The 25,000-nt window shown below is 47.0% G+C and overlaps 3 protein-coding genes and 3 long non-coding RNA genes across 10 annotated transcripts in view; 2 read left to right on the plus strand and 4 right to left on the minus strand.

Annotated features, from left to right (window-relative positions):
* LOC143010786 (uncharacterized) overlaps window positions 1–2,090 on the minus strand; it is a 24,533-nt gene extending 22,443 nt beyond the window's left edge. The window contains exon 1 of the long non-coding RNA XR_012964866.1: window positions 1,947–2,090. This is a non-coding gene — a long non-coding RNA (uncharacterized LOC143010786). The remainder of the gene's footprint in view (window positions 1–1,946) is intronic.
* Window positions 1–7,593, plus strand: part of LOC143010779 (protein NLRC3-like) — a 9,984-nt gene extending 2,391 nt beyond the window's left edge. For 2 of the 4 annotated variants that reach the window (XM_076163304.1, XM_076163306.1), the window contains 10 exons: window positions 1–79; window positions 599–712; window positions 1,271–1,384; window positions 1,700–1,778; window positions 2,090–2,291; window positions 2,727–4,503; window positions 4,578–4,751; window positions 5,230–5,403; window positions 5,586–5,632; window positions 6,334–7,593. The exon at window positions 1–79 is cut by the window's left edge and continues 20 nt beyond it. In XM_076163304.1, coding sequence (XP_076019419.1) covers window positions 1–79; window positions 599–712; window positions 1,271–1,384; window positions 1,700–1,778; window positions 2,090–2,291; window positions 2,727–4,503; window positions 4,578–4,751; window positions 5,230–5,403; window positions 5,586–5,632; window positions 6,334–6,881 — 3,308 coding nt within the window. In that variant the 3' untranslated portion in view covers window positions 6,882–7,593. The remainder of the gene's footprint in view (window positions 80–598; window positions 713–1,270; window positions 1,385–1,699; window positions 1,779–2,089; window positions 2,292–2,726; window positions 4,504–4,577; window positions 4,752–5,229; window positions 5,404–5,585; window positions 5,633–6,333) is intronic. The other 2 variants (XM_076163305.1, XM_076163307.1) reach the window with 2 other exon arrangements.
* On the minus strand, window positions 7,564–9,694 carry LOC143010784 (C-C motif chemokine 20-like). The gene is made up of 4 exons (XM_076163315.1): window positions 9,483–9,694; window positions 8,194–8,296; window positions 7,976–8,050; window positions 7,564–7,885 (listed from the first exon to the last, which is right to left on the minus strand). Exons 1-4 carry the CDS (start codon window positions 9,562–9,564, stop codon window positions 7,819–7,821), a joined length of 327 nt encoding a protein of 108 aa, XP_076019430.1. The 5' UTR covers window positions 9,565–9,694; the 3' UTR covers window positions 7,564–7,818.
* Window positions 9,695–13,349: 3,655 nt separating this feature from the next.
* On the plus strand, window positions 13,350–20,352 carry LOC143010782 (protein NLRC3-like). The gene is made up of 10 exons (XM_076163310.1): window positions 13,350–13,441; window positions 13,799–13,871; window positions 14,585–14,685; window positions 14,989–15,064; window positions 15,380–15,584; window positions 16,028–17,831; window positions 17,906–18,079; window positions 18,585–18,758; window positions 18,997–19,043; window positions 19,703–20,352. Exons 3-10 carry the CDS (start codon window positions 14,618–14,620, stop codon window positions 20,254–20,256), a joined length of 3,102 nt encoding a protein of 1,033 aa, XP_076019425.1. The 5' UTR covers window positions 13,350–13,441; window positions 13,799–13,871; window positions 14,585–14,617; the 3' UTR covers window positions 20,257–20,352.
* A 1,105-nt stretch (window positions 20,353–21,457) lies between these two features.
* LOC143010785 (uncharacterized) lies at window positions 21,458–23,248 on the minus strand. Of its 2 annotated transcripts, XR_012964864.1 has the most exons (4): window positions 23,116–23,248; window positions 22,861–22,966; window positions 22,713–22,763; window positions 21,458–22,236 (listed from the first exon to the last, which is right to left on the minus strand). It is a non-coding gene; the product is annotated as an uncharacterized LOC143010785 (long non-coding RNA). The 2 variants fall into 2 exon arrangements; XR_012964863.1 differs by having other exon boundaries at window positions 22,861–23,248.
* A 1,016-nt stretch (window positions 23,249–24,264) lies between these two features.
* LOC143010787 (uncharacterized) overlaps window positions 24,265–25,000 on the minus strand; it is a 1,383-nt gene continuing 647 nt past the window's right edge. The window contains exon 2 of the long non-coding RNA XR_012964867.1: window positions 24,265–25,000. This exon is cut by the window's right edge and continues 27 nt beyond it. This is a non-coding gene — a long non-coding RNA (uncharacterized LOC143010787).

Here is a 25,000-nt window from a genome sequence, read left to right on the forward strand (position 1 = left end):
ATGGTGATGAAGATAACCTGAACAACAAGCATGAAAGACCTCCAGACTTCAGTCATGAACTTGGAGCCTCACACACAAAGTAAGAGGGGGGAGGGCTGAGTGAGAGAGAAAGAGAAAGAGAAAGAGAAAGAGAGAGTGAGAGAGAGAGCGAGAGAGAGAGAGAGAGAGAGTGAGAGAAAGAGCGAGAGAGAGAGAGACAGAGAGAGAGAGAGAGTGAGAGAGAGAGAGACAGAGAGAGAGAGAGAGTGAGAGAGAGAGGGACAGAGAGAGAGAGCGAGAGAGAGAGAGAGTGAGAGAGAGCGAGAGGGAGACAGAGAGAGAGAGGGCAGAGAGACAAACATTTTCTGATGTAATGTCGTCTGTATCAAAACACAAACTTCCTGTATTAAACCTTTAGCTCCTGTTAGCTGAGGGCGTTTGACTTCCTTTTACTTCCCTTTCAACATAAAAGAGTGAATCCTTCATAAGGGTGTAGATGAGTTTAGCTGAAGTTACAGACATACACACACACACACACACACACACACACACACACACACACAGCATGGTAACTTATCTGCTTCAATCCTCTGTTGTGTTGTCAATGCTGTGTTTATAGAGTTCACCAGCAGAGGGCAGACTCTCCTGTACCCAGCTGTGTGTCCATGAAGAGTGACTGGTCCATGGGTGAACCTCTAGACTTCAGTCATGAACCTGGACCCTCACACACAAAGTAAGAGGGGGGCTGAGTGAGAGACAGAGAGAACTATATCATAACAAAACATCACTATCCCAAAATTACAACCGATACTACATATCAACAGAAGGATGCAAGAATTATCAACAAATATACAATTAAACAATTAGAATAAAATAGATTCTCGAAGTGGGAATAGACAGCCCATTCTTTTGCCTGATAGGCTTAGAAAGTGCAGCAGTGGGACAGAGGTAGAGAGACGTAGGAGAGAGAGTGAGTAACAACACTGGAACAGACTTGATTGGCTGGGTAGAATCACGTGGGATGGCTTAACTCGCTTGCAATTGGTCTGTGCGTTTTCTCATCCGCTAAATCAGTGGTTCCAAAAATTTTGGGCTGGGCCCCCCTTTAATAGATCAGAATTATTTTTTTACCCCCCCCCCCCATATGTTTGATCAACAATAAGGGACTCCTGCAATAGCTCTGCCCCCCACTTTGGGAACCACTGCGCTAAACAATTGCAGTAAAGACTACAAAAACTTGGAAACTTATCTGCTTCAATCCTCTGTTGTGTTGTCAATGCTGTGTTTATAGAGTTCACCAGCAGAGGGCAGACTCTCCTGTACCCAGCTGTGTGTCCATGAAGAGTGACAGGTCCATGGGTGAACCTCCTGACTTCAGTGATGCACAGAAGTCTGCTGAAGAAAGGTCAGAGGTTAAACCTGATCACTGTGATATCATCAGTGTAGTTTCGTAGTAGAAGACATCTCAAAGGACAGGTCTTCTTGAATGAAGGACACGTCTCTGTCCACCTGAGTGTTTGGATCAGAGCCTCAGAAGTTGAGCTGATGAGCTGAAGATTGATTCCAGGATCCTGTGATACTCTGAGCTGCTTTGAGGGACCAGCAGACAGCAGCGTTTCCTGTTGCCTCAAACAGACAGACAGACAGACAGACGGACATCACCATGACAACCTGTGTCTGTGTGTGTTTGCAGACTTCATGTTTCCTGATTTCTCCACAGAGTTCACCTGAAGAAGTCAGAGGTTTCCAGTGGTGTGTGTGTCCAGCAGCATCCAGCAGACCTGGACTCCATATTTACGGTGCGTAAATGTCTCCGCCCACTTCCATATGGACAATGTCACCGGGTGGAGAATCTATTCCACAGAGAGATAAGAAATGTTTGACCGGAGCACTTGGTTCATTTAGTTTGACCAGTGAGAGTTCACTGGGAACCTAGTGTGAAGCATCACAACTGTTGCTATGGTTACCTGCATCTTCATCAAGCCGGAGATTTAGAATGCCGGTCAGCTGCGTGTTGTCAACATATAGACTGTAAACACACACCTGACAGCCAATCAGGAAGCAGGATCTTCTGTCCCCCCTGCTATAAACTCACGTCTGACTCTTTCAGCTGCTGGAGGAGAACATTGTCAGGTTTGTGAAGGACGAGCTGAAGAGCGTCCAGAAGGTTCTGACCGCAGACTACCCACAATGCTTAGAGAGGCCGAGCGAGGACCCAGAGCAGAGGAGCAACAGAGAGGCGTTGGTGAAGCTCACAGTGAACTTCCTGAGGAGAATGAAGCAGGAGGAGCTGGCTGACTCTCTGCACAGCAGTAAGACCATTGAACAGCTTGAACATGATAAGGAAAGAGGAAACAGGACTAAAGCTTCACACTTACACTTAGAGCAGCTAATCACTCTCCTGCACAAAGAGACTGTGTTCACCTCCTGTTTATCAGCACTTTAGTCACATTCAAAGGCTCACCAACAGAAGTGTGTTTTTAGTGGGGATTTAAAGATCACAAGAGAGTTTGTCTCTTTGACTGGGGCAGGAAGTGGATTCCAAAGATCTGCTCTTGGTTGTTGGGATAGTGAGCAGGCCTGCTGAGATCTTAGAACAGGTGCAGGAACATCAGGGGTTAGAAGGTTAGAAGGTGTTCTATTATACTGCTCTAGTCACAAAGCTTTCTACTCCTAAATGCTTTTTTACTCTGTAGTTTTCTTTTCTTCTCCATGTTTCCCTCCTCTGACTGTTGTCTCTTCATCAGGAAGTCTTGCTGCACTGTGCCAACGTCAACTGAAGTCTAAGCTGAAGCAGAAGTTCCAGAGTGTGTGTGAGGGGGTCGCTAAAGCAGGAAAGCAAACCCCTCTGAATGAGATCTACACAGAGCTCTACATCACAGAGGGAGGGGCTGGAGGGCTCAACCATGAACATGAGGTCACACACATTGAAGCAGCATCCAGGAAAGCACAGAGAGCAGAAACAACAATCAGATGTGAAGACATCTTTAAAGCCTCACCTGGAAGAGATCAGCCAATCAGAACACTGATGACAAAGGGCGTGGCTGGCATCGGGAAAACCCTCTTAACACAGAAGTTCACTCTGGACTGGGCTGAAGGCAAAGCCCACCAGAACATCCAGCTCACATTTCCATTCACCTTCAGAGAGCTGAATGTGCTGAGAGGGAGAAAGTTCAGCTTGGTGGAGCTTCTTCATCTCTTCTTCACTGAAACCAAAGAAGCAGGAATCTGCAGCTTTGAAGACTTCCGGGTCATCTTCATCCTGGACGGTCTGGATGAGTGTCGACTTCCTCTGGACTTCCACAAAGGTGAGATCCTGACCGATGTTAGAGAGTCCACCTCAGTGGATGTTCTGCTGACAAACCTCATCAGGGGGAACCTGCTTCCATCTGCTGGCCTCTGGATCACCACAAGACCTGCAGCAGCCAATCAGATCCCTGCTGAGAGCGTGGACATGGTGACAGAGGTCAGAGGGTTCACTGACTCTCAGAAGGAGAAATACTTCAGGAAGAGACTCAGAGATGATGAGCAGGCTAACAGCATCATCTCCCACATCAAGACCTCACGAAGCCTCCACATCATGTGCCACATTCCAGTCTTCTGCTGGATCACTGCCACAGTTCTGGAGGACATGATGAAGACCAGAAAGAGAGGAGAGTTGCCCAAGACCCTGACTGAGATGTACATCCACTTCCTGGTGGTTCAGACCAAAGTGAAGAACATCAAGTATGATGGAGGAGCAGAGACAGATCCACTCTGGAATACAGAGAGCAGGAAGATGATGGAGTCTCTGGGAAAACTGGCTTTTGATCAGCTGCAGAAAGGACACCTGATCTTCAATGAGTCAGACCTGACAGAGTGTGGCATGGACATCACAGCAGCCTCAGTGTACTCAGGAGTGTTCACACAGGTCTTTAAAGAGGAGAGGGGACTGTACCAGGACCAGGTGTTCTGCTTCGTCCATCTGAGCGTCCAGGAGTTTCTGGCTGCTCTTTATGTCCGTCTGACATTCATCAACTCTGGAGTCAACCTGCTGTTAGAAGATCAACCAACCTCTCTGACACTAACAAGTCTCCACCAGAGTGCTGTGGACGAGGCCTTACAGAGTCCAAATGGACACCTGGACCTGTTTCTTCGTTTCCTTTTGGGCCTTTCACTGAAGACCAATCAGACTCTCTTAAAGGGTCTCCTGAAAGAGACAGGAAGGAGATCAAAGACCAACAAGAAAACAGTCCAGTACATCAAGAAGAAGATCAATCAGAAGGTCTCTGCAGAGAGAAGCATCAATCTGTTCCACTGTCTGAGTGAGCTGAAGGATCTTTCTCTAGTGGAGGAGATCCAACGGTACCTGAGCTCAGGAGATCTCTCCAGAGCCGCACTGTCTCCTGCTCAGTGGTCTGCTCTGGCCTTCATCTTACTGTCATCAGAGGAAGATCTGGATGTGTTTGACCTGAAGAAATACTCTGCTTCAGAGGAGGTTCTTCTCAGGCTGCTGCCAGTGGTCAAAGCCTCCAGGAAAACTCTGTAAGTGTGGAGACACACAAAGATTTGGATCATTTTAGGGAACAGAAATAAAATGTTCAACTTTTCATTTTCAGGCTGAGTGGCTGTAATCTGTCAGAGAGAAGCTGTGAAGCCCTGTCCTCAGTCCTCTGCTCCCAGTCCTCCAGTCTGAGAGACCTGGACCTGAGTAACAATGACCTGCAGGACTCAGGAGTGAAGCTGCTGTCTGCTGGACTGGAGAGTCCTCACTGTCAGCTGGAGACTCTCAGGTCAGGACTCTGCTCTTTGTGTCAGTGACCATTTAAATGTTCCTGCTAAAGAAGTCCTGATGCAAACATCACTGAGACCTTTCTGTTTCTTGGAGGAGATTTGAGCTCCAGTCATGATTGACCAAACTCCCATTCTCTCTCCCTCTCTCTCTCTCTCTCTCTCTGTCTCTCTCTCTCTCTCTCTCTCTCTCTCTCTGTCTCTCTGTGTTTCTGTCTCTCTCTCTCTCTGTCTCTCTCTCTCTCCCTCCCTCTCTCTCCCTCCCCCCTCTCTCTCTGTCTCTCTCTCTGTCTCTCTCTCTCTCTCTCTCTCTCTCTCTCTCCCCCTCTCTCTCTCTCCCCCCTCTCTCTCTCTCTCCCCCCTCTCTCTCTCCCTCTCTCTCTCTCTCTCCCCCCCTCTCTCTCTGTCTCTCCCCCCCTCTCTCTCTCTCTCTCTCTCTCTCTCTCTCTCTCTCTCTCTCTCTCTCTCTCTCTCTCTCAGGCTGTCAGGTTGTATGATCACACATGAAGGCTGTTCTTCTCTGGCCTCAGCTCTGAGCTCCAACCCCTCCAGTCTGAGAGAGCTGGACCTGAGCTACAACCATCCAGGAGAGGCAGGAGAGAAGCTGCTGTCTGCTGGAGTGGAGAGTCCAGGCTGGAGACTGGACACTCTCAGGTAAGGACACAACTACAGAGTGGACACTCAGGTGTGGACAGACTCCCTGTGGGTTGAAGGGAGAAACTCTGTCTCCAAATCAATAATTGATATCGTGCTGCTGTGTGTGTGTGTGTGTGTGTGTGTGTGTGTGTGTGTGTGTGTGTGTGTGTGTGTGTGTGTGTGTGTGTGTCTTCCTGCAGGATGGATCATGGTGGACAGCAGAGGATCAAAGCCGGTCTGAGTAAATGTAAGTTTGATGTGACTTTGATTCCTCAGACCAAAGCTCTGGAATCTATCTTGTTCCAGATCCAAATAATGCAGAGATACTTTAGTGCAGTGGTTCCCAAACTTTTTCTGCAGCGCCCCCTTTAGTAGATAAGAATATTTCCTTGTCTTTGCACAAATGACAGCTTCATCCCCACATCTTCTCAGTGACTGCTGTGGGCTCGCTTTGTGCTGCAGATCTTTTCTAATCGGGGTTGCAGCTGTCAGACTGACACTCTTAGTTCAGTTTCAATGTCCAGCTTCCACCTGGATTTGGTTTTGATTGAGGCTCACATAGGTAGGATGTGGCAAAAGGAAGGAGTGTGGCCATGGCTCTCCTACCTAGCAGAGGGGAATCGCTCATACTCCTGCTGCCATACCAAGAAGTTCTTCATCATAATAATGAGTTAGATCCCTCACAACTGGGCTTCTAATGCTAAACTTGCGGCTAGCCAAGCTAACGTCTCCCATGTGTCAGAGCGGCTGATGAGCACAAACGCTGGTGGCACCGATAAACAACAACAACAACCAGTAGTTGAGTATTTAGATATCAAAGGTGTGTCAGTAGAAAGTGACAGTGAGTCAGAGGACAAAGTGCAGTAGTGAATAAATGAGTGAATAATAAAGGCAGCAGCTGTGTTTGATGATAAACTGCTGCTGTTTGTGTCTTTTTCTGTCCATCAGATGTTTGTGAACTGGAACTGGACCCAAACACAGCGAGCAGAAACCTCAAACTGTCTGACAACAACAGGAAGGTGACATATGTGGAAGAGAAGCAGCCATATCCTGATCATCCAGAGAGGTTTGATGTCTGTGCTCAGCTGCTGAGTAGAAATGTTCTGACTGGTCGTTGTTACTGGGAGGTGGAGTGGAGTGGAGAAGTTCATATATCAGTGAGTTACAGAGGAATCAGGAGGGAAGGAGACAGAGCAGACAGTGAGTTTGGAAGAAATAATAATCAGTCCTGGAGTCTGAAATGCCCTGCTGATGGTTTTGGTTACTCTGTCCGTCACAATGACAGAGTCACGTCCCTCAGTGTCCCTGTCTCCTCCTCTGTCCCTCGCAGAGTAGGAGTGTATCTGGACTGTCCTGCTGGCACTCTGTCCTTCTACATCGTCTCTCACACACTGATCCACCTCCACACCTTCACCACCACATTCACTCAACCTCTCTATGCTGGGTTTGGGTTCAGGTGGTTCTTTGGTTCATCAGTGACTCTGTGTGATCTGTAGGACACACACACACACTCTCATACTCACACTTTCTCTCAAACACACACTCTCGTACACACTCAGACACTTTCTCACACACGCACTTTCTCTCCCACACACACAGTCATACACAGTCATACACTCTCAAACACCATCAGCTAACAGTAGCTAAATGCTATTACAGGAAGTTTGTGTGATGACAAAGATTTGGCGCCACATTCTCTCTCTCTCTCTGTCTGTTTGTCTCTCTCTCTCCCTTTCGCGCTATCTCTCACTTATGACCACGTTAGGATAGATCAGAGGAGAGAGAGAGAGGCACAGAGAGAGAGAGAGAGAGAGAGAGAGAGAGAGAGAGAGAGAGAGAGAGAGAGAGCAAAAGAGAGAGAGAGACACAGAGAGAGAGACACATAGAGAGACACAGAGAGAGACAGGCAATGTTGGCATGCATGTTGGTGTTTCTCATTTCATGATTTTCCATGTATCATAAACAGAGCGTTTAGCTTTTGTTTCCATGTCAACACTTCTTCTTACAAGCTTCTCTGTCAAGGTGCATCCAGAGAGTTTTCGTTTCAAAATGATTTTTCTGTCCCAGCTTTGTTGTGTTCCTGTGTGTAAAGTCTTCATTCATGTGTAGGTGATGCTTGTTCTTTATAGTCAAAGGGATTTTTATTGTTTGAATGTTTTGTTTGAAATATGAGACAGATTTATAATTAAATATGATTTTATTAAATAGTTTGATGAGTTCTTTACTGTCCAAACATTCCATCGCATCAGACAGGAAATGTCCACACAGATACATTCGGTCCTACTGAGTGAAAACAACGTCTTCATTTGTTCTTGTTTGCTCACTGGCTACAGGGTAATGACAGTAACAATGTATTTCAAATACTACACTTCCTGTTTATGAAACAGACAGACACATGTGTGCAGGTATAGGAGGGGTCCTGCAGGGCGGAGCTCACGCTGCTGAGTGGGAGGAGTTTGTGTTCAGGTGCGTGTTGACCCGAGCTCTCTGAAGCCTTTCACTGTTGGTAAATGCAGACGTGTGAGTGAAGATGCACATGTGACAGCTGCACCTACATGAAGAGCATAAAGAGTGAATCTGTGCTACTCACTCCACACACTTCATGGCTCTGATGGTCCAGTGCTTGGTCGGGTCGCTGCACACAAACCTGCCTGACAGGTGGAAGCTGTTTCACACAGAAAGACACAACGCAACAAATTACAACCCAGGAGCTCAGAGGCCACGCCCACAACTCACCCTCACCACCTCACCCCCACCCCCTCACCCTCACCCTGTCCCCCTCATCCTTGATTGATTGATTGAACTCACATCACAGCGTTGATGTCACAGGAAGTGTTGATGGTCTGCAGCGTGTAGCCCAGCAGCCGGCGGCATGGCAACGGATGCTTGTACAACCTCAGACAGCAGCTTGCTGCAAAAACACAAAGGAAGACGTTTGGAGGCGGAGTCACATTAAAGTGTGAACACCAAAGTGCTTTAAGGACGCTCCTGTGATCTCTGAGCTTCTCTGCAGAGCCGACTGTAGGAACTCACTGAACCTCAACTTCAACTTCTCCATGTTTCCTCATTCTTTAGATTTTAAATGATCCTCTACCAGAGCAATGTTTTTACCCTTTTATGATCACATCAAAGAAATAAAGATCGGTACAGGAGGTTTGTTTACATGGACAGATACCAAAGCAGAGTGATCACACACACACACACACACACACACACACACTGACTCTCTGATCCACTTCATTTGATTGGAACGTGAACGTCTCCATGTCCTGAAGCCTTAAATGTCATCAACATCAGGATGTGTGTGATTAAGTTAAAGTAACAGAAACATCTTTAGACACGATGCAGTCTGGGTATGAAATATAAACGACAACAACAAAGTCAAATCCGCAGCTTTCAGTCAGCCGTGTTGGATCTCACAGGCGTGTCTGATTAAGTGATGGCTCCGTTCTCTACACTGGCTCCCCGTAGCTGCTCGCATCCAGTTTAAAACTCTGGTGCTAGCCTACAGGGCAGTGAAAGGAACAGCTCCTTCATACCTCCAGGCTACGGTCAAGCCCTACACCCCCGGCCGACCACTTGGCTCTGCTGCCTCCAGGCGGCCGGCTGCCCCGGCGCTCAGCGGCCCCTGCTTGCGATCGACGCGGTCACGACTTTTCTCTGTTCTGGCACCTCAGTGGTGGAACGATCTCCCGACTGATGTCAGGACAGCGGAGTCACTGCCCATCTTTCGCCGCAGGCTGAAGACCCATCTCTTCAAGAAACACTACCCGGATCCTCCCTCTTAGGACATCACCTACTCTGTCCTAGCTCCTCTGATGCTCTTGTTTTCTAATCTTTCATTTCTAATTTGTCCTTTTTTTTCTCATTCATCATAGTACCTAACTTATTGCACTTCTACTCTAGCTCTAGTTCTGCTCTTAGCTGTTGGTTTAGGAAGGAAATGCGCTTACGATTTCTTGTGACCTGAAGTTCTTATATCTACCTTTGTTGAACACACTTATTGTAAGTCGCTTTGGATAAAAGCGTCTGCTAAATGACCGTAATGTAATGTAATGTAATGTCAGCACGTGGACGTCGGCGGCTGGATCACTCACCTGACTGGGCGCTGCCGATGAAGGTGGCGAGGCAGACGAGGGCGCAAAGGGCCAGAGGGAGGGAGGGTCTGCAGCTCGGCATGACTTCCAATCTGTGCTGGTTAGCGGTTGCTCAGCTGGGGAGAGAGTGTGAGTGAGAGAGAGAGAGACAGAGAGAAGGTGTGTGTGGCAGACCTGGATCCATTCCTTTAAGTAGGCAGAGTCTGGGTTTTTCCCCCGCCTGATTGCGTAACTGTACACAGCTGAATGAAAGCCAAGAACCTGCAGGATGGATGAGTGACAGCTGTTTACATAACGTCGTCTCCAAAGTCACACGAAGTCGCTGAGCTCTGATACATGCGCGGACTCTACGTGTGTGTGTGCGTGTGCATGTGTGCGCGCGTGTGTGTGTGTGTGTGTGTGTGTGTGTGTGTGTGTGTGTGTGTGTGTGTGTGTGTGTGTGTGTGTGTGTGTGTGTGTGTGTGTGTGTGTGTGCGCGCGTGTGTGTGAGGGAGAGAGAGACAACTGTGGAAACGTGAGCTGTTTTTTATCTCCTTACTTCCTTGTACAGGTTATTCATTCACTCTGTGGGAACAAAAGAAGTGGAATTTCATCCCGTGTGTGTGTGTGTGTGTGTGTGTGTAGGAGTAGGTATGTGTGTGTGTAGGAGTAGTTATCTCACACACTGCCCACACACAGTTCCCTGAAAGTGATACATGGGGGTCAAATCAAGCGGTGACCATCCTGTGCAGGTTACGAGTTCGAGGAGAATTTAGCCGCATAGAACTGACAAACATGAAGATCAGAGCTGTGATGTTGGTGCCAGAGAGTTCCAGAAGAAGTTTGGGGTGGAGATAAGAAGGCCGAAGGAGCTCAGATAGAGAAACGGAGCGCGCTGGGGCAGGCAGGGACGACTGACGGACAAAATACTACAAGTGTCCACATCACTGATATCAAAGAACTTTAAAAGTGTACATGTATGTGCGTGTGCTGGGAGCTTTACTGCCGTGTTTACTCTCCTCCTCTGCTCTGATCATGTTAAACACTTTGGGATGCGTTTGTACGTCACTGCATGAAGAAAGTGTTATTGTTATTATTAACAGCATTATGATTCATGTGGGGTTTCCATGTGATGAACTTTTATATTTTCAAAATTCAAGCTACTTCTGTGAGTGACAGGTGAATGTTGTATGTGCTGTCAGAGGGAATGTTGGACAGCCTCACACACGTCAGCTCTTAATGGCATCATGACGGTGGAGGTTTGGTTCTTTATGTTGTTATTATAATTAGAGGTCTCATTAAAGAGCAGCTGACAAAGATGACGAGACGTGTGTGTGTGTGTGTGTGTGTGTGTGTGTGCGCGCGTATGTGTGCGGTTAGATTCAGTGACTGTACGTCATGTTAACCCCTGCTGTGCCACCATTGTGTCGATCTATTTTTAGACCCAAACCTCAGAGGGTTAAAAATAGCTCAGGCGGACTCTCAAAGGTGTGTGTGCCGCCTTTCCTTTGTTGATGATGAAAGCAGGAAGTCAACCTTGTAGTCAGCAGATTACAGAGCGAGGCAGAGGTCAAACATGACCTCACCTGTATCACACACACACATCCTGTTTGTGTGAGTTTACATCACTGTGTGGGCCAAACAAACCACAGGACGGCATCGCCTCAACACACACACACACACACACACACACACACACACACATGCCTGAGCACACACACACACACACACACACACACGTGTACGCACACACACACACACACACACACACACACACAGTAATACACACAGACTGATATAAAGAGAGAACATTACGTCATGCTGACCTCTTGAGTTTGATTCGATGATTTAACGGATCATAGTTTGTTTTCATACTACATACTACACATGGTTCCTCAGCGACTGTGTGATCTGACACACGAGGAGAGGACGTTTTGTGTTTTTCTTGACAAGTTGAAGCATTTTGTACCTCATCTATAGCAAAGTGGCAGTAAAATCTCTCATTTGATCACATTTGTACTTTCTGGTTGTACTGTTCACAAACATAAAAGTATGAGAATAGTTTGTGACTCCAAATATGAGGATTTCTTGCTTTTCAGACATATTTTTAGATCTATTTCAGATATTTGAGCTGCTCTGCTGTCTCCTGTCACAAATGCATCATCGGATCATAACAGCTCATTTATTGACAGAGGCCTGAGTACGACTCTCCTGATGATGATGATGATGATGATGATGATGATATACACACACATCATGGGTGTATGTTTGAATGTGCAGTAGTGGTCTTTTTGCATGTTGTGCTTCTGTGTGATGTTTAACCCTGTGTTCATGTTGTTCTGCCCCCATATTGACTTATAGTTGTAGAAGTAGTCTGAGTGTATCTACATGCATTTAAATAAAGTGATGAGCTCTGTTTGATTTCTCTTAACGACCACTTTCAAACATTTATTTATGGTATATAAAGTGAAATACCAACATGTTTCCACTGTGTGTGCGTGTGTGTGTGTGTGTGTGTGTGTGTGTGTGTGTGTGTGTGTGTGTGTGTGTGTGTGTGTGTGTGCGTCCTACCTCCCAGACAGCAGAACTGGGGTTGTGAAGCTTGTCAAGAAGAAAAACCTTTCTGTCCTGAATCCTTGATTGAGTGTGTGTGTGTGTGTGTGTGTGTGTGTGTGTGTGTGTGTGATCTGAACTGTAGAGAGACAAAGTCAAGACTTGTTGTGATGAAGAACACTAGAAACACATCCAGCAGAAGGAGTCATTCCCTGCAGTGTGAGAGAAGTGTTCAGTCTGCAGTGATCCTCACCTTTCCAGCTCTGCAGTGGTCTGTGGCCTCTCTGACACACAGGACGTCCGTCCCGTCCACACCTACAGGAAGAGACGAGGACAAGGACTCTTTCACTAAGTCACATAATCACTAACCTTCAGACACACCAGAGTGAGAAGCAGCAGCCTGAAGGTGTGTGTGTGTGTGTGCAGTATCATACATGAGCATCAGAAAGCTCTGTTCACACCTGGAACTGCCAGGACGCCGCTCGGCCTCCTGTTATAGTGTCGGTCTGTGTAGGCCGGCTGCAGCGTACAGACACAAGGACACACTGCACCCACCGCCCCAGACCCCCAGCTTTACCCCCCCTCTGTGTGTGTGTGTGTGTGTGTGTGTGTGTCTCACCCTGGCCTCAGGTATGTAGTCTGGCTCTCCTGCTGGCTGCAGCTCTCTCTACTGACGTCCCCGTGTGGTTCCTCCCGTTAGGCCTCAAAGATCAGAAGGTAATCTGAACCACATCTACAACACAACATAGACATGTTCTTTATCTCACCTCACACCGCCATGATGTCACCACAGACTGATAGAAGATCTCTGCTGCACATGATGAAGGATCTCAGCCTCCTCCTCAGGAAATACAGTCTGCTCATCTCCTTCCTGTTCACAGCTCCAGTCCAGTCTGTGGTCCAGCTGCTCCACCCCCCTCCTCACTCAGAGTGTGTGTGGTCTTCATCACTCCGTCTCTCCTCCTGAGTCCACCTCCAGCTCTCTGGTCCTGTACCTGAACCACTCTAAACATCACAAATGTCCTCTGACTCCCGCCTCCATAAACAACAACCAATGAAGCCGAATGAGTGACAACTTCCTGCTCAACATCGTTCTATTTATTTTTATTATCTTTTTCCCACAGGAAATGAGTTCAGGTCTCACGCAGCCTTCATGACTTCTTCCCTCCATCTATCCACCACCTCTCACACACACACACACACACACACACACACACACACACACACACACACACACACACACACACACACACACACTCTCCAGCCCATTAAAAACACATTCCAGGTGTTACAGGTGAGTCAGCTGACCCTTTTGTTTTAATGACCTCACCCAGGAACAAAATGTAGTGATGCTACATGTATGTTGTGCAGTTAGACAGGGACATTTGTTCAGATGAGGAAGAGCAGCAGAGGAAGACTGACGCAGTGTGAGTTTGAGTTTGATTTGATGACTTTATAGATCATAGTTTATGTTTCATGTTTCTGTCTCTGTGCTTTTGTGTGTGTGTGTGTGTGTGTGTGTGTGTGTGTGTGTGTGTGTGTATCTATAATCCCTCTGGTTTCATATGTGTTGTAGAGTTTGCTGTACAGTTTTTCTTTATAAACTCTTTCACTCTTATTCTTCTTTACTTTTCTCAGCTTGTTGTGACTTTTAGACTCTTCATGTCTTTAAAGCGCTTTGGGCTGCAGCTCTGTATGAAAGGTGCTGTACAAAGACAGATTATTGTTATTACTGTGCATGTGTGTTCATTTATGTGTGTGTGTTTATGCTTCCCTCTCTGTAGTGTAGTGAAGATGAGTGTTTGTGGTGATGAAGATGAGGGACCTCCAGACTCTCACACACAGTAAATACTGCCCGTCTCACAGGGGTGGGGTTTGATAGAGCTTTGTGTTAAACACTGTTACCAAACTGAGGATGAAGACTCTGAATCCCATCATGCTAACTCACTGACTCCATCTCCAGCAGCTACAGAACATGACTGTGTCTCACCGTCTGTGCCATCATTCAGACAGAGGCTGGGACTTCAGCTTGGAAGGAATTAGATTCCTGCCACCTTTATAGATTCTGTTTGAAGAACTTTTCCCTCAAAGACTCATTGGAACTACATGGAACAAATGAACATGACTCTGATTTAGTGCACAGAATTCAAACAGTTTCACTTTCACTTTGCTGACAACTTTGAAATTAAATTGCAATCATGTCCATGAAATTCAAATGACACTTTTTGGATGAATTCTTCCAAAGATACAATATGAGACTCAAAACTCATTCAATACATGAAAGATGTTTTTGTTTTTGTACCTGTCTGTTACCAGGAAATGCCCATTTAAACTAAGAACCTGTTTGTCAAGGCAGTCCTGGCAAAGATGAGCTGCCAAACTAGTTTCAGAAAGATTGAGAAACACAATCACACAACAAAACACAAACTAACAAACTGCATAAGAACAAAGTCAAACTACAACTACGTTTTTCAGTTTCTCACAATTTCTCTTTGCATCTCACATTTGACCTCATGACCTTCTGCTTCAATCCTCTGTTGTGTTGTCAATGCTGTGTTTATAGAGTTCAGAGGGCAGACTCTCCTGTACCCAGCTGTGTGTCCATGAAGAGTGACAGGTCCATGGATCCACCTCTGAGCTTCAGTGACGGACAGAAGTCTGCTGAAGAAAGGTCAGAGGTTAACCCAGATCACTGTGATATCATCAGTGTAGTTTTGTAGTAGAAGACATCTCAAAGGACAGGTCTTCTTGAATGAAGGACACGTCTCTGTCCACCTGAGTGTTTGGATCAGAGCCTCAGAAGTTGAGCTGATGAGCTGAAGATTGATTCCAGGATCCTGTGATGCTCTGAGCTGCTTTGAGGGACCAGCAGACAGCAGCGTTTCCTGTTGCCTCAAACAGACAGACATCACCATGACAACCTGTGTCTGTGTGTGTGTTGCCTGTGACTTCATGCTTCCTGATTTCTCCACAGAGTTCACCTGAAGAAGTCAGAGGTTTCCAGTGGTGTGTTCCAGCAGCATCCAGCAGACCTGGACTCCATATTTACGGTGTGTAAATGTCCAGGCTCCGCCCACTTCCATACGGGCGATGTCACCGGGTGGAGAATCTATTCCATACAGAGATAAGAGATGTTTGACCGGAGCACTTGGTTCATTTAGTTTGACCAGTGAGAGTTCACTGGGAACCTAGTGTGAAGCCTCACAACTGTTGCTATGGTTACCTGCATCTTCAGAAAGCCGGAGATTTAGAACGCCGGTCAGCTGCGTGTTGTCAACATATAGACTGTAAACACACACCTGACAGCCAATCAGGAAGCAGGATCTTCTGTCCCCCTGCTATAAACTCACGTCTGACTCTTTCAGCTGCTGGAGGAGAACATTGTCAGGTTTGTGAAGGACGAGCTGAAGAGCGTCCAGAAGGTTCTGACCGCAGCAGACTACCCACAATGCTTAGAGAGGCCGAGCGAGGACCGAGAGCAGAGGAGCAACAGAGAGGCGTTGGTGAAGCTCACAGTGAACTTCCTGAGGAGAATGAAGCAGGAGGAGCTGGCTGACTCTCTGCACAGCAGTAAGACCATTGAACAGCTTGAACATGATAAGGAAAGAGGAAACGGGACTAAAGCTTCACACTTACACTTAGAGCACCTAATCACTCTCCTGCACAAAGAGACTGTGTTCACCTCCTGTTTATCAGCACTTTAGTCACATTCAAAGGCTCACCAACAGAAGTGTGTTTTTAGTGGGGATTTAAAGATCACAAGAGAGTTTGTCTCTTTGACTGGGGCAGGAAGTGGATTCCAAAGAAAAGGAGATCTGCTCTTGGTTGTTGGGATAGTGAGCAGGCCTGCTGAGATCTTAGAACAGGTGCAGGAACATCAGGGGTTAGAAGGTTAGAAGGTGTTCTATTATACTGCTCTAGTCACAAAGCTCTCTACTCCTAAATGCTTTTTTACTCTGTAGTTTTCTTTTCTTCTCCATGTTTCCCTCCTCTGACTGTTGTCTCTTCATCAGGAAGTTTTGCTGCACTGTGCCAACGTAAACTGAAGTCTAAGCTGAAGCAGAAGTTCCAGAGTGTGTGTGAGGGGGTCGCTAAAGCAGGAAAGCAAACCCCTCTGAATGAGATCTACACAGAGCTCTACATCACAGAGGGAGGGGCTGGAGGGGTCAACTATGAACATGAGGTCACACACATTGAAGCAGCATCCAGGAAAGCACAGAGAGCAGAAACAACAATCAGATGTGAAGACATCTTTAAAGCCTCACCTGGAAGAGATCAGCCAATCAGAACACTGATGACAAAGGGCGTGGCTGGCAGCGGGAAAACCCTCTTAACACAGAAGTTCACTCTGGACTGGGCTGAAGGCAAAGCCCACCAGAACATCCAGCTCACATTTCCATTCACCTTCAGAGAGCTGAATGTGCTGAGAGGGAGAAAGTTCAGCTTGGTGGAGCTTCTTCATCTCTTCTTCACTGAAACCAAAGAAGCAGGAATCTGCAGCTTTGAAGACTTCCGGGTCATCTTCATCCTGGACGGTCTGGATGAGTGTCGACTTCCTCTGGACTTCCACAAAGGTGAGATCTTGACCGATGTTAGAGAGTCCACCTCAGTGGATGTTCTGCTGACAAACCTCATCAGGGGGAACCTGCTTCCATCTGCTGGCCTCTGGATCACCACAAGACCTGCAGCAGCCAATCAGATCCCTGCTGAGAGCGTGGACATGGTGACAGAGGTCAGAGGGTTCACTGACCCTCAGAAGGAGGAGTACTTCAGGAAGAGATTCAGAGATGATAAGCTGGCCAACAGCTTCATCTCCCACATCAAGACCTCACGAAGCCTCCACATCATGTGCCACATTCCAGTCTTCTGCTGGATCACTGCCACAGTTCTGGAGGACATGATGAAGACCAGAAAGAGAGGAGAGCTGCCCACGACCCTGACTGAGATGTACATCCACTTCCTGGTGGTTCAGACCAAAGTGAAGAACATCAAGTATGATGGAGGAGCAGAGACAGATCCACTCTGGAATACAGAGAGCAGGAAGATGATGGAGTCTCTGGGAAAACTGGCTTTTGATCAGCTGCAGAAAGGAAACCTGATCTTCTATGAGTCAGACCTGACAGAGTGTGGCATGGACATCACAGCAGCCTCAGTGTACTCAGGAGTGTTCACACAGGTCTTTAAAGAGGAGAGGGGACTGTACCAGGACCAGGTGTTCTGCTTCGTCCATCTGAGCCTCCAGGAGTTTCTGGCTGCTCTTTATGTCCATCTGACATTCATCGAGTCTGCAGTCAACCTGCTGTTAGAAGATCAACCAACCTCCTGGTGGTCCAAACTAACAGGAGACAAACCTAAACTAACAAGTCTCCACCAGAGTGCTGTGGACGAGGCCTTACAGAGTCCAAATGGACACCTGGACCTGTTTCTTCGTTTCCTTTTGGGCCTTTCACTGCAGACCAATCAGACTCTCTTAAAGGGTCTCCTGAAAGAGACAGGAAGGAGCTCAAAGACCAACCAGGAAACAGTCCAGTACATCAAGAAGAAGATCAGTAAGAAGGTCTCTGCAGAGAGAAGCATCAATCTGTTCCACTGTCTGAGTGAGCTGAAGGATCTTTCTCTAGTGAAGGAGATCCAGGAGTACCTGAGCTCAGGACGTCTCTCCACAGCCAAACTCTCTCCTGCTGAGTGGTCTGCTCTGGCCTTCATCTTACTGTCATCAGAGGAAGATCTGGATGTGTTTGACCTGAAGAAATACTCTGCTTCAGAGGAGGCTCTTCTCAGGCTGCTGCCAGTGGTCAAAGCCTCCAGGAAAACTCTGTAAGTGTGGAGACACACAAAGATTTGGATCATTTTAGGGAACAGAAATAAAATGTTCACCTTTTCATTTTCAGGCTGAGTGGCTGTAATCTGTCAGAGAGAAGCTGTGAAGCTCTGTCCTCAGTCCTCTGCTCCCAGTCCTCCAGTCTGAGAGACCTGGACCTGAGTAACAATGACCTGCAGGACTCAGGAGTGAAGCTGCTGTCTGCTGGACTGGAGAGTCCTCACTGTCAGCTGGAGACTCTCAGGTCAGGACTCTGCTCTTTGTGTCAGTGACCATTTAAATGTTCCTGCTAAAGAAGTCCTGATGCAAACATCACTGAGACCTTTCTGTTTCCTGGAGGAGATTTGAGCTCCAGTCTGCTCCATGATTGACCAAACTCACATTCTCTCTCTCTCCCCCTCTCTCTCTCCCCCTCTCCCTGTCTGTCTCTCTCTCTCTCTCTCTTTTTCTCTCTCTCTCTCTCTCTCTCTGTCTCTCTCTCTCCCCCTCTCTCCCCCTCTCTCTCTCTCTGTGTCTCTCCCCTCTCTCTCTCTCTCTCTGTGTCTCTCTCTTCCTCCCTCCCTCTCTCTCTCTCTCTCCCTCCACCCCTCTCTCTCTCTCTGCCCTCTCTCTGCCCTCTCTCTCTCTCTACCTCTCCCCCCTCCCTCCCTCTCTCTCTCTCTCTCTCTCTCCTCTCTTCTCTCCCTCTCTCTCTGTCTCTCTCTCTCTCCCTCTCTCTCTCACTCTCTCTCTCTCTCTCTTTCTCTCAGGCTGTCAGGTTGTATGATCACACATGAAGGCTGTTCTTCTCTGGCCTCAGCTCTGAGCTCCAACCCCTCCAGTCTGAGAGAGCTGGACCTGAGCTACAACCATCCAGGAGAGGCAGGAGAGAAGCTGCTGTCTGCTGGAGTGAAGAGTCCAGGCTGGAGACTGGACACTCTCAGGTAAGGACACAACTACAGAGTGGACACTCAGGTGTGGACAGACTCCCTGTGGGTTGAAGGGAAAAACTCTGTCTCCAAATCAATAATCAATAACATGCTGCTGTGTGTGTGTGTGTGTGTGTGTGTGTGTGTGTGTGTGTGTGTGTGTGTGTGTGTGTGTGTGTGTGTGTGTGTGTGTGTGTGTGTGTGTGTGTGTGTGTGTGTGTGTGTGTGTGTGTGTGTGTGTGTCTTCCTGCAGGATGGATCATGGTGGACAGCAGAGGATCAAAGCTGGTCTGAGTAAATGTAAGTTTGATGTGACTTTGATTCCTCAGACCAAAGCTCTGGAATGTTGGATCTTGTTCCAGATCCAAATAATGCAGAGATACTTTAGTGCAGTAGTTTCCAAACTTTTTCTGCAGCCATGGCTCTCCTACCTAGCAGAGGGGAATCGCTCATTCTCCTGCTGCCATACCAAGAAGTATCGCCTCCTTCATCTGCCTTGCCTCGTCCCACTTTGGGAACCACTGCTTCAGAGAGTGAGGAACGTGCCGCTCTGCCTCACAATGTGCCGTAAATCCTGAGTGTGGCGCTGTCACAGCCGGAGCTCCGTCTGTTGCGGTTCACGATGAGTTTGTTGGTCAAAGTAGCTGCTAGCATCGTTCTACCTGCAGCTGGAGTTCGCTGCTCCTCCACTTGGAACAACTTAGACAAAGACTTGAAATGATCTCAGCTGATTTCTTCTGGAGTTAGTTTCCCTTCTAAAGGACTTGTTTCTGCGTCTGTGTCTCATCTGTTGCTCATCCAGATGCTCTCCATCCAGATGGAGGTGTGACTGTGACAGAACGGTTGATAGTTTCTCTTGTTTGTTCTCATGTCTGCCTGTGTGATGCTGCTTTCTTGGCCCAGCAGCAGCTGTGTTTGATGATAAACTGCTGCTGTTTGTGTCTTTTTCTGTCCATCAGATGTTTGTGAACTGGAACTGGACCCAAACACAGCACACAGATACCTCAAACTGTCTGACAACAACAGGAAGGTGACATGTGTGAGAGAGAAGCAGCCATATCCTGATCATCCAGAGAGGTTTGATCTCAGGCCTCAGCTGCTGAGTAGAAATGCTCTGACTGGTCGTTGTTACTGGGAGGTGAAGTGGAGAGGAGACGTTGATATATCAGTGAGTTACAGAGGAATCAGGAGGAAAGGAGGCGGAGCAGACAGCGTGTTTGGAGGAAATAATGATCAGTCCTGGAGTCTGTTCTGCTCTGATCGTCATGGTTACTCTGTCAGGCACAATAACAGCTTCACGTCCCTCAGTGTCCCTGAGTCCTCCTCTCACCCTCACAGAGTAGGAGTGTATCTGGACTGTCCTGCTGGCACTCTGTCCTTCTACATCGTCTCTCACACACTGATCCACCTCCACACCTTCACCACCACATTCACTCAACCTCTCTATGCTGGGTTTGGGTTCTTGAGGATCGGGGGGTTACATGGTTCATCAGCGACTCTCTGTGATCTGTAGGATTCACACACACACACACACACAAATACAATCTCTCTCTCACACACACGCACTTTCTCTCCCTCCCTCTCTCTCTCTCTCTCGCCCCTCCCTCCCCTTCTCTCTTTCTCCCCCCTCTCTCCCCCCTCCCTCTCTCTTTCTCTCACCCCCTCCCTCTCTTTCCCTCCTCTCTCTCCCTCTCTCTATCTCTCTCCCTCCCCCCTTCTCTCTCTCTCGCCCCTCTCTCCCCCTCTCCCTCCATCTCTCCCACCCCTCTCTCCCCCCTCTCTCTCCCTATCTCTCTCTCTCCCTCCCTCCCCCCTTCTCTCGCCCCTCTCTCTCTCTCTCCCCCTCCTCCCTCCCTGATGATGATGTCATGTACAGCAAAGTGTTTAGCAGTAAAAATCTCTTCTTTCATCAGATTTGTTCTTGATGCTTTTTCTCTCCACAAACCACAAACTCAGCAAAAAGTCTGAGAATAGATTTGTTGCTCTTCAGACATATTTACAGATGGAGTTCAGATGTTTGACATGTTCTGCTGGATCCTGTCACAAATGAATCATCCTCCTTTACTGACAGAGGCCTGAGGAGGAGGAGGATGAAGATGAGGATGATGATGGTTTAGACCTCAGTGGAGAATCATTAGTGTATATTCAGCTAAAGAGATCAAATACACAAATCAGCAACAATCAAACAGCTGTGCAGGACTAAATGTTGAATGAAGCGTTTTGTAGTTTTCATTTGGTGTCAGAGTGAAAATAGATTCTGCAGCTCAGTCAGAAGCTCAGATTCCACTTAAGAACTTCTGCTTTCAGACCTCCTGGACCCCAGCAGACTTTAATACAACTATTACACAAACTCAACACTGCAGCATACTGGACTGATATTATACTGCAGGGTGTTATATTATACTGTGTTATATTGTTGTTTTCTGTTGTCTTTTTTCTATGTTATATGTTCGCACCCAGAACCACAGCAAATTCCTCTTAAGTGTAAACTTAATAGGCAAATAAAGCAATTCTGATTCTGATTCTGATTATACTGTGTTGTATTATACTGTACTGTATTATATGGGGTGAAAGTACTTTGACCTACATTCATGTATTGAAGTAGACTGGTAGCTGGAGAGTTGCCAGTTTTCCTCCAGGGCACTGCCGAGGTGTCCGTGAGCAAGGCACCAAACCCCCAACTGCTCCAGGGGCGCTGTAGACCCCCTCTGTAATGCGTGTGTGTGTGTGTGTGTGTGTGTGTGTGTGTGTGTGTGTGTGTGTGTGTGTGTGTGTGTGTGTGTGTGAAGAAATGGAGCCAGAAATGCTCCGTTACTGAGGGACCAGGCAGTTCCACATGTAGGCTGGTGCAGGAGCCACATGGAGAACCGGCAGTGGTTCAAACTATTCGGCATCACGCAACGAGACGCAGACGGGAGATTCAAGGTGACACTTCGCAAAGGAAAGACCTACGAAGAAACTCCACTTAGCTCAAATAGTTTAAAAAAGGAGGACGAGAGCGAGAGGGACTTCAAGATTCAAATGAGAGGAAACACAGACGGTTCAGAGCTGAGCTGAGTGACCAGTCCCAGATAGATCGGGACCTAAAGGAGTTTTGGGGCGTAGAACCCGACTATCTCCCGTCCTATAGTGTAAGTTAGAAAGGAGAGTCGCCCATACTCACGTTATTCCTTCATTTGCACAGTGAGACATTCAGCGGCTGTGAGGTCGGAGACAGTGACTGGAAATAGGTCGACATTCTTTAGATGAAACGGTTCTGGAGAAAACCTTCACGAGTAGACCTACAGGGATTGGAGGATAGTCTCACACTAGCGGCTAGCCGTGAACTCCTACTCGGCCAACAATGTCCGCTTTCGTCTCTTCAGTGTGACTCCACAAGCGTGGAGACAGACAGAGTCCCACACGTACCCCAATAGCAAGTTCATAGAAGATTCTGGCAGCCTTGGCATAAGCAGACGAGATGATGCTGAGCGACCCACCTGGGTTAAGGATCCTGTCACACAAACAATCAGCGCACACACACTTACTCCCAACAGAAACCTTCAGCTTCTATCTTTGTGCTGCAGAAGAAAGGACAACATGGATCCATAAGGGTCCATTCAGGGAAATACACACCTGAAGAGAAGCACAAACATCCACACAATGACACAACTTACAGATGGATCAGCGACCAAGTTTGGACCTGAAAGACTTCATTTGAAAGAGTTCCAAGTAGGACTGACTCCAATTTTGACTCCACATCGCCCTCTAGTGGAGATTGTGTTGCGTTTCAGCAGTAAAAAGGAACAAAAGTAAGTCGGATGTCCGTTTGTGTTTCAAAATAAGGGAGCGAGTAATTCCTGCAATTGTGTCCGAACATGGATTAAGTCCATTCTGTATGTTATGGTCGGATCTTACACACCTTAATGTGACTCATAGTCCAATAACTTAGCACTCAACAACAACAAACTTGGAGGGAAATAAGTTTACCCATTAATGGAGCTGAAGACTGACTTGTACTCCTCCGCTGTCTGGTTGATCCTGCAGAACAGAAGTATATGTTTAGCAGTCAAACTAAGCTAACAGTGAAGTGTTTTTGGACAAAGACGTGACGAGATGAACGTGAAAACATTCTCACAGGACAGGAACAACTCTGGCCCCCGCTGACTCCACAAACTTGACATAAGAAGCAGCGATGTACGAACTCAGACTCAGCCGAGGGTTCATTTCCTGAGCCAGAACACCTTAGAAGAGAGAAACATAGACCTCCACATGTTTCAGTGAGTTGGAGGGGCAGCTGCCATGTTAGCTAAGTGGGGGATCTAAACACTTTGCCTTAGCTTGAGCCGCGTGTTTGTGCCTTCAAGTTAAAAAACTAAACTTTTTCTTTTACCAATAATCGGACTCTCGTTTCTCTCCGCAGAAGAAACAAACACGAAACAAACGTAACAAACTTCAACAACATGGCGTTTGACTGGAACAAACTTCACCCGGAAAGACGACAAACAAAGCTTCTGCAAAGCTAGCGAGAACAGGTGCAGCACTTCTGCCGGGTTACTTCACAATAAAAGCACATTATTTACACTACATTTAGAGTGGAGAACTACAAACTACTCACAAGTTAAATCATACAATGCTACGAATATACGTATACTTTAAGACCACATTAGACACCTGTGTATTTTAAACTGCTGCTGTTTGTGTCTTTTTCTGTCCATCAGATGTTTGTGAACTGGAACTGGACCCAAACACAGTGAGCAGACAACAACAGGAAGGTGACATATGTGGAAGAGGAGCAGCCATATCCTGATCATCCAGAGAGGTTTGATGGTCTCTGTGCTCAGCTGCTGAGTAGAAATGGTCTGACTGGTCGTTGTTACTGGGAGGTGGAGTGGAGAGGAGAAGTTCATATATCAGTGAGTTACAGAGGAATCAGGAGGAAAGGAGACAGAGCAGACAGCAGGTTTGGAGGAAATAATAATCAGTCCTGGAGTCTGATCTGCTCTGATGATCTTGGTTACTCTGTCAGTCACAATAACAGCTCCACGTCCCTCAGTGTCCCTGTGTCCTCCTCTGTCCCTCTCAGAGTAGGAGTGTATCTGGACTGTCCTGCTGGCACTCTGTCCTTCTACATCGTCTCTCACACACTGATCCACCTCCACACCTTCACCACCACATTCACTCAACCTCTCTATGCTGGGTTTGGGTTCTGGAGGTCACATGGTTCCTCAGTGACTCTGTGTGATCTGACCCACGAGGAGAGGGAAAGAATGAAAGTCCAGAGCCAGAAAGAGAATAAAGAGGCACATGGAATTCTTTGGAATATTTTGTTTTAGGCCTGAGACGTTTTGCGTTTTTGAATTGTTGACTTGAAGCAACTTTTATCTGTCATCATATCTCATCTATTAAAGTAGCAGTAAAATCTCACATTTGATCACATTTGTTCTGTCTGGTTTTACTCTCGACAAACGCAAAGGTATGAGAATAGTTTACGACTCCAAATATGAGGATTTCTTGCTTTTCAGACATATTTTTCGATCTATTTCAGATATTTGAGCTGCTCTGCTGTCTCCTGTCACAAATGCATCATCGGATCATAACAGCTCATTTATTGACAGAGGCCTGAGTACGACTCTCCTGATGATGATGATGATGATGATGATGATGATGATATACACACACATCATGGGTGTATGTTTGAATGTGCAGTAGTGGTCTTTTTGCATGTTGTGCTTCTGTGTGATGTTTAACCGTGTGTTCATGTTGTTCTGCCCCCATATTGACTTATAGTTGTAGAAGTAGTCTGAGTGTATCTACATGCATTTAAATAAAGTGATGAGCTCTGTTTGATTTCTCTTAACGAGCACTTTCAAACATTTATTTATGGTATATAAAGTGAAATACCAACATGTTTCCACTGTGTGTGCGTGTGTGTGTGTGTGTGTGTGTGTGTGTGTGTGCGTGTGTGCGTGTGTGTGTGTGTGTGTGTGTGTGTATGTGTGTGTGTGTGTGTGTGTGTGTCTGCCCTACCTTCCAGACAGCAGAACTGGGGTTGTGAAACTTGTCAAGAAGAAAAACCTTTCTGTCCTGAATCCTTGATTGAGTGTGTGTGTGTGTGTGTGATCTGAACTGTAGAGAGACAAAGTAAAGACTTGTTGTGATGAAGAACACTAGAAACACATCCAGCAGAAGGAGTCATTCCCTGCAGTCTGAGAGAAGTGTTCAGTCTGCAGTGATCCTCACCTTTCCAGCTCTGCAGTGGTCTGTGGCCTCTCTGA

Source organism: Genypterus blacodes, unplaced genomic scaffold, assembly GCF_046128005.1.
Source record: "Genypterus blacodes isolate CSIRO-AG114 ecotype Tasmania unplaced genomic scaffold, CSIRO-AGI_Gbla_v1 ptg000130l_1, whole genome shotgun sequence".
Lineage (NCBI taxonomy): Eukaryota > Metazoa > Chordata > Actinopteri > Ophidiiformes > Ophidiidae > Genypterus > Genypterus blacodes.